General features: G+C 32.5%; 1 protein-coding gene across 1 annotated transcript; it reads left to right on the plus strand.

Moving 5' to 3' along the window:
- Nucleotides 1-7,042: 7,042 nt before the first annotated feature.
- LOC131622822 (uncharacterized) lies at nt 7,043-8,423 on the plus strand. Its single transcript, XM_058893855.1, has 3 exons — nt 7,043-7,521; nt 7,565-7,716; nt 7,828-8,423. Exons 1-3 carry the CDS (start codon nt 7,043-7,045, stop codon nt 8,421-8,423), a joined length of 1,227 nt encoding a protein of 408 aa, XP_058749838.1.
- Nucleotides 8,424-8,878: the final 455 nt, after the last annotated feature.

Here is an 8,878-nt window from a genome sequence, read left to right on the forward strand (position 1 = left end):
AAACATTGTTCCTAGAGGCATAGGAAAAGAAGTTTCCTTAAGACCACAAACTCCACATAAAGAACAAAAAAACTTTCAGTGAAACATTAAATTATCCAAAAACCCAAAAATCACCACAATTTTGGTAAATTTGGGAAAACCATCAATTCAGACACTTCCTAAGACTTCTGTAGAAGAAATGGGAATAAAAACATTTATTTTGTTACAAGAAGCCTTGGCCCAAACTTGTAACAACCAAATTATCCACAACGGAATCTCCACTGAATGGGATTTTGTTCACAATAATTATAAACAATGTTAAAATATGTTTGAAGACTGCCCTGAAAATCAAGAGGGTGAATGCCATTGTCAACTAGATTCTGCAATTAGGAAGGCAATGATCTCTTTACCAACTTTTAAACCCTTCAAATTTAGAGATTACCCTATAACATTAACAATTTGCTTAAACATGGAATGGTAAGTGTAGTTAATGTTCCACCATTATACGACTTCACTCTTTATTTACCAGCATTCCTTGAAGATACATTAGAAACCATAATTCTAGAATTTCCATAAAATGCAAAACTATAAATAACATCATTATATTCAAATTTTCACAATAACTGTCCAAGTTATCATTTAATTTGGCTATATTTCAAGAATATGGACATTGAATTTGAAGAATTCCAAGTACAAAACTCGGGTCCAAAGACCTTACACTTGGAAGATCTCCCACAACAAATAAAAATTGCTAGAGCCAAAATAATTTCCAAAGACTTTGGCTGATCTAAATACAAAATGGACGAAAAAAATCTTCTAAGAGAAGATAAAACATGAAAATTTATTGTAACTCAGATAATACAAAAAATTTATTTTTCCCTTTTGAAGTCAAACATTCAAGATCGAAATTGGTAGAGGCATACATGAGAAGAAGCACATCCTAGGGAAAAAGATCAGGATCCTCAGAATATTCACAAGGTAATCCATTACTTGTGTAAATTGCAAAAAAGATACGTCATTGATGACGTAAAATTAAAGAAATTATTGCCGACAAGGAAAAGGCTGAAAAAGACAATTATTAAAGGAATAGTTACTTGACCCTTCTAAGATATGTATGGGTAATCCTGACTCACAAGGGTGTGAAAGGGGGCCTGTCCCTTTCAACTTTTATTTATGTACATTATCTTTAGATAAAGTTAGGCAAAGTTAGGTCAATTTTTGTTGTTTGTATTAAAGCAAATAGTGCTTTAGATAAGGTTAACAAATAGTAGCTTATCTTTTTGTAATGTAAAAACAATAATGTATTGTTTTCCAGAGACTTTCTCCTCACCAATAAAAGGAAGCTCTCATCATGTTTGTAAATATACTAAATATATGCAATCAAATATGAAATCAATAATATATGCTTTTCAACATGCTTAGTCTAAATTTCCCACACTAAATTCCTTATTCCTGATTCCTATTGCTCTCAAAAGGTATGAGTTTTTAAGCAATTAGTTAAACTTGTTTATGTATGTTTATTTTTATTACTAGTATAAATTCATGTTTATCTCACAATGAAAAGACGTAAATCCTGCTTGAACCGAATGTGTTCTATTCTAAAGAAATAATCCGATAGGGAAGATCCAGAAGGAAAAATAGTACCGCTAGGACGAGGTTCTTAGACGATAAGGAACATTGACGTAGAGGTTGTTTCTGGAAGAAACTCTGTGGTAGTAGGTTAGGGATGAAAATGTGAGATTCTTAGATAAACAAGGACTATTTACTAGTAATAAGAATAAACATAAATAAGTAAGTTTAATAAATGTGATGAATTCATACCTCAAGAGAAACAAGCAGTAGGAAGAAGGAATATTAATATAAAACAAAAATACCTTTCACTCAAAAGAAAATAAACTTACATTATGGAACCCAAAAATAAAAATTATAATTTCACAACACAGAGGTATTTTTCAAATTATTTTGGATTTGATTATTCTGAACTTAATTCCACCATACAATTATCAGGACTCGTGGTCATCCAAAATTTTGATGAAAAAATAACATATTTACTTAAGACATTCCCATACCGTGATCTAGTTATAATTATTCTAAAGAAATTAAAATTTTCTTATTTTCAAGAAAAAATAATATTAGAGACATTACAAGACATAATAGAAAAAGATTTTGAAGAACATGAATTGAAATGTCTAGTAAGTAACTTAAATGAATTCACTTCCACTTCACTTCATTTAGACTTTTTTGAAGGACATTTTTATGAAGATCATTCACAAGTATACTACAGAATGAGAAACCATAAAAAAAAAATTCAACCAAGAATAACTATAAATTTTATGAGGTTTAATCCAACAAACAAATCTTAACGGTTCTATAAATTTTGATGAAGATAGATATGAAACAGACTAAATTCTCTGCACATAAATCTGATCACATTTATAACCTGTCACACTCAAATTTTTACTCCTTTTTCTTTGAGACATTACATAACATTTATATATAATAATCGGTGTTAATAATATATATATAGTAATATTCTTTAATAATAGATATAATAATCTATTTTATTGATATATATAATCTGTTTTAGATATATTATAAAATATTTGATTAAAAATTCATTTATATATATATATATATAATCTTTTTTAATAAATAACTATATTCCATTTAAAAAACAATATTTTATTTTCGATATCATCCAAAATATAAAGCAGATTATAAAAAAAACAAACATTTATTTCATATGCACTATTTTTATCAACTCTTAATTATATATCATCAACTCTTAAACATGTATAGTGTAACACCCCATATTTTCTATTTATTAATTTAATTAGAATTTTAAATTAATTAATTAGAAATTCGGTATTTTAAATTGGATTAAAGAAGAAAATTTGAAATAATGTGATTGGGCCAGAGTTGGGATTAGTAAAACGGGGGTGTAGATTGTAAGCCTTTACTAAAATTAATCTATTTTTCATAAAAGGAAGAAAATAGAGGAAATTGAAGTAGTAGAGCAAAAGTGCCAGAGAAGAGAAGAGAAAGATACGTGAAAGAGGAGAAAAAGAAGAAGAAGATGACCTTTAAGAATTCGACTCTAAGGTAAGGGGGGACTCTCTGGGTTAGTAATTATTATACAATCAAGGGTAGTAGAATGAATTAGGATTGTTGTTTGATTCAATCGAGTTTGTTGGGTTTTTGGGAATTGTTAGGTTTTGATGAAATGTTCATAATTTTGTATATTTTGGTGAAATTGATTGATGATGAATATGTGTTATTGTTAATGAATGTTAAAACATGTTTTGAATGTGTATTTTGGTGCTGTTCTGAGTTTGTGATCAAAATGGTACGAAGTGGAATTAATGGGGAATGGAACAGTGCTGTCAAGCTGAGTTTTTTTGGGTCTGTGCACATTGTAACCGGGTAGCAGCCATGTTGTAGCCGGTTACCGCGTGGAAAAATGGAAAAACTGGGCTATTTTGGTTGCTGTAACCGATTACCCTCCCTGCTGTAACCGGTTACAGGAAGATTTTTAATAATAGCGAAGAGGTGACGTAAACGCGTAACCGGGTGACAGCGCTGTAACCGGTTACCACTGTGTAATTTTTGAAAAATAATTATTTTCTAAAATTCGTATCTTTTAAACCGTTTATCCGTTTTAAGTGTTGTTTTGGGCGTTGTGAAGCTGATTAAGAGCTTTATATGATGAGTTGACGAAATGTGTACATATATGTGTTGTGTACATATATGTGTGAATGTAACAATGTGTTGTGTTGGTGATGAAACAATATTGATTCTTGCGATGATTGAATGATGTTTAATCTGAGTATATTTAATATGAATTGAATGCTTACTAATACATGTGCATGCTTATTGGTGATGATATGGTGAGTTGTAATGAGACGATGTGAAGCATCGGATTGGTGATGTTGTAAGTATGTCATAAGTATGTCATTTGGTGATGGATCCCGGTGATGTTGTGGATCAAATGGTGGGCATAATTCCCATTGTGCGGAATTTGTGCCGGTTGGACTGTATCTTGATGATGAATAGATCAATTGGATGGGTTTAGCCCATGTATGGTACCTCATGCATAGTGTCAGTTCATTCATGTGCATGATAATATGGTATGACCAAATGATTGTGTATTATACTTGGTGATGTGTTTGATTGTTTGGTGATTTGATCAACTTTCGAAAATCTGAATACATGTTATAATTGGGTGAATGATAATGCTATGATGTTTTATTACTTATGACTGTATAATACTTGTTAATTTCGAATGAGACTCACCCTTACATGTTGATATTTTCAGATTGAGGAGTAAAGGCCTATTGATCGGCGAGGGTAGCTTATAGAGCTCATCCAGTAGTTGGTGTCGTGTCAGTCATGCTCTGATAGTGTAACACTGGGGAACGATTTATTTTAGAGTTTGAGTTGCGTACATTATTTTGGTGGTTTTGGTTTTGTTCCATTACTTTGATTTGGTGATGTATACTTTCCGCTATGTTAAACATGATATGGTTTAATTGGTGAATCGTTTCTAATAAGGCAAGATTGACACATGTTTGGTTTTAATTTTAATTGTGGCACCCTTGGTTATATGTTTTCACTCTGATTATTTTAATAATTGTCGCGGGATTTAGAAGGGTGTTACATATAGCATATAAAAAACATTTATATCATATATAATATTTTATCATATATATTAAATTTATATAAAAATAACAAAAATACCTCTTCTTCTCCTTCAACCCTCTTCTTCTTCAATCTTCTTCTCTTCAAAACCTTAAAACAAAAATTAAAACCTAAATTAAAAAACAGAAATATCTATTGATGCAATTATAAAAATGAAATTATCATAATTTATGTATGTAATTTACCTTTAATACATGAATGGAAAAAATTTTGGAAAATTTTTTTAAGTTAGAAGGTATATAAAAAATGGGTTTGTGTTTGCAAATGGGTTTGTGTAACAATGGAAGAAATAAGGGAAGAAAAAGGGGAACGAAAATGGGTCTAGGAGGGAGAAAGAGAAAGCGTATCCTTATAAGCCAATCAGCGGCGTGAATTTTACGTCGCAACCTTGCCACGTGTAATTCACGTCGCAACCTTTCCAACGGTAATAAATAAGATTCTCTCCCTGCAAAAGCCTTCCACCAATCAATCACTACTAAAAATATGACATTTGCTTAAAGGATTTTACATCAGGTATTAAAATATATGATGTGAAAAATATTTGTAAAAAAATTTTACACCAGGTGTTTTTTCCAATAATATAAAAAATATATGAAAAAATAAAAAATGTATAACACAATGGTAGTATTTTAAATAAAATGAAAAACAATAGACGGTGGCAGAATTGTAAATAAAACGAAATTCTTTTATAAGGGATTTTACATCGGTTATATATATTAACCGATGGGAGTAATGTATTACACATTACGGCCTTTACATCGGGCCTTGATATTAACCGATGGAAAATATAGCATAGTGGGCCTTTACATTGGTCTAGTAAAAAACCGATGGGAAATGTTAAATGAATTTCATCCAAAAACCCTAATCCATCTTTACTGTTGCAAATCTTTTAATTTCTTCTCTTCTTCATCTTCGAGCGCCGTCACCGTACAAGTTATACATTCTCCAAACTCCTTCGTTTGCCATCCTCCAAACTCCTTCGTTCGCCGACCGCCCACTCCTTCGTTTGCCTTCTCCCGAAACCGACGACCATCTCGCCTTCCTCCGACCTCGTTCAATCGCCGACCGCGGCGAATCGCCATGCTTCTGCCGACGACGACCACCCATCCTAACCGACCGTCACAACCCACTCTCACCAAATCCTCCGGTGGAAGGCGTCACCACCCTTCTTCTACATGTTTTTCTCTTCTACAAGTTATACTTTCTGAAATTTTCTTTGTTATTTTGCTTGTTTTGCATACTGTTATATTTTTCATGGTAACTACAACTAATTGATGCTATTGTATTTTGAACATGAAATAGACAAAGGTTAAAAAGGTGCATGACTTTGAATTTGAACAAATTCTAATTTAAGCAGCCATTTGTTTTTATCAAACTGGGTCTGATTCAACGCATACATATTTTGACAAGTTAGAGGTGTAGGAGTAAGTTTGAACCAGTTCTTAGGAAAAAAGTATATATTTTTAAATTTATTTTTCTGTAAAATTGATTATGGGAGGAAGAGGGAATTGCAATTTACAAACCTCGGTTTTGGATTATTAATTTATCATAGTGCATCTTGTATATTTGATGCTAAATTATTATTAATTATATATTTGATGCTAAATTATATGTATTTTTTGCATGATGAAAGTGATAACAGAGCATCTTGTATATATTCAATTGATATTATGTTACACACTGGTTTTGGCTGTATGTGATGACCAATTTGATTCACGGTGTGATAGAAAAATGCAATGGTGGTTGTAAATTCAAATACTAATAAATATTATGAGGTCATATTCAGAAGCTATGAGTCAATTCTTTATAAAATTTATGACAAATTATATATATTTGTATTTATCTAGAATTATTTGAGCTAAATCAGCATTAGTTTTTTATGCTATTATTATGTCATAACTGCATTGACGTGTACTTGAAATCAAATCGATCGGTGTTAATAATAGTGCATTATTATGTCATTAGTGACCATTAGTTTTTTATGCTATTAAAAAGACTAATGGATCGTAGTTAAAATGAGTTCTTTATTTCATTTAAATCTTCATTTAGATAATGGATCGTAGTTGGATGAGAGTTAATCGATTAAGTGCTGAGTACGAACATGGAGTGATGGAATTTCTACAGTTTGTTGAAAGTATTGCGAAAAAAATCTTCCTCCTCCTGAAAGTAATGCTGAAAAAAGTCTTCGTGTGCTTTTTCTCTGTCCATGTATTCGTTGTGCAAATATAGACCAGAACTTAGTAAGAAAGAGATCATGAATCATCTAATTTGTGTAGGGATTTGTCAAAGTTATACACAATGGATATGGCAAGGTGAAGTAGTAGCAAAGCCAAATATGTCCCTAAGAGATAATGTTAGTGTAGAAATGGATGATCGTCTAGAAGACATGATGCGTGATATTGGACAATATTCGTTTAAGAGGGAACATGTGTATGATACTTTATGCAATGGCAAGGATAAACCTTTGTACCCAGGATGCACAAATTTTACACGTTTGTCAGCCGTGTTAAAATTGTTTAATCTGAAGGCAAATAATGGGTGGACTGATAAAAGTTTTACCGAATTGTTTGAATTGTTGACACAAATGCTTCCAGAAGGTAACGTACTACCAAGTCGTTATTACCAGGCGAAGAAAATATTGTGTCCGATGGGTTTGGAGTATGAAAAGATACATGCTTACCCTAATGATTGCATATTATACAGAAAAGAGTATGTAAACTATAATCATTGTCTGAAGTGCAAGGCGTCATACTACAAAAAAAAAGATGGTGAATCTAGTGATGAGGAAGAGCTCAAAAAGGGTCCTCCCGCGAAAGTGGCATGGTACCTACCGATAATTTCAAGGTTCAAGAGATTATTCGCTAATGTAGACGACACAAAATCTTAGATGGCATGCAGAAGAAAGAAAATGTGATGGACAAATTCGCCATGTAGTTGATTCTTTGCAATGGAAGAAAATAGATTCTTTGTTTCCAAATTTTGGCAAAGAGTCGAGAAACCTTAGACTTGGACTTTCTACTGATGGAATGAATCTGTTTGGTAATCTAAATACTAACCATTCTTATTGGCCTGTTCTTCTGATGATTTACAACCTATCTCCAAGGTTGTGCATGAAGCGTAAATATATTATGTTATTGATGATGATTTCAGGCCCAAAACAACCAGGAAATGACATAGATGTTTATCTAAGTCCACTGATTGATGATTTAAGAGTGTTGTGGGAGGAAGGGGTGGATTTTTTTATGCGCATTCTGGTGAACAGTTTAATATGCGTGCCATGCATGTTTTTTTGCACCATCAACGATTTTCCGGCATATGGCAATTTGTCTGGGTATAAAGTTAAAGGTTATAAAGCGTGTCCTATATGTGAAAAACACACATGTTACCATCAGCTTGAAAAAGGAAAGAAGACTGTTTATCTTGGGCATCGAAATTTTCTAAATCGTTATCATCCATGTCGTAGATTGCGAAAAGCTTTCAATGGGGAACAAGAGCATGGTGTTGCTCCAAAGCCCTTAACTAAAGAGGAAGCTTATCAACGACAACAGGGCATTACTGCTGTCTTTGGAAAGTTCCAAAAGCAATATATTGTGAAAAATTTATGGAAAAAGAGGTCGGTTTTCTTCGATCTTCCATATTGGTCTAGTTTTGAGGTAAGACATTGTATTGATGTGATGTACGTGGAGAAAAATGTATGTGATAGTGTAATCGGAACACTTCTCAACAATGAAGGCAACCATATTTAAGCATAAACCGTCGTTACTACATAATAGTGTCCCTTTCCGAGTTTGCATTAAAACTCATTAACATCGTCATAGCCCAATAATTCACTTCGAGTCTTTACAACTCGCACGCTTCCTTCTCATTGGATCTTATCGGTGAGACAACAACATCCAAACATTTTACACAATCCGCTTCATAGTCACTTAGCGTCACGCTTGTTAAGTACTTCCAACTTCACAATCACTAATATACTCGTACATTACTATCCATCTCGTTCCAAATCAAAATCCTCATCTTAGTAAAAGACTGCGACAGCATTCATAACTCGTGGTTTTACTCTAAATCCCATGACATCTTTCGCGTCCAAATATCATTCCACTCGGAATCTCAACAAAGTCTTCCTCACATCAATAGGTGTTAGAAATCTTCTACAATTCTTCTTTTATACATGTCGTTGCTTTGGCATCATAAATACGAC

Source organism: Vicia villosa, unplaced genomic scaffold, assembly GCF_029867415.1.
Source record: "Vicia villosa cultivar HV-30 ecotype Madison, WI unplaced genomic scaffold, Vvil1.0 ctg.000044F_1_1, whole genome shotgun sequence".
NCBI lineage: Eukaryota > Viridiplantae > Streptophyta > Magnoliopsida > Fabales > Fabaceae > Vicia > Vicia villosa.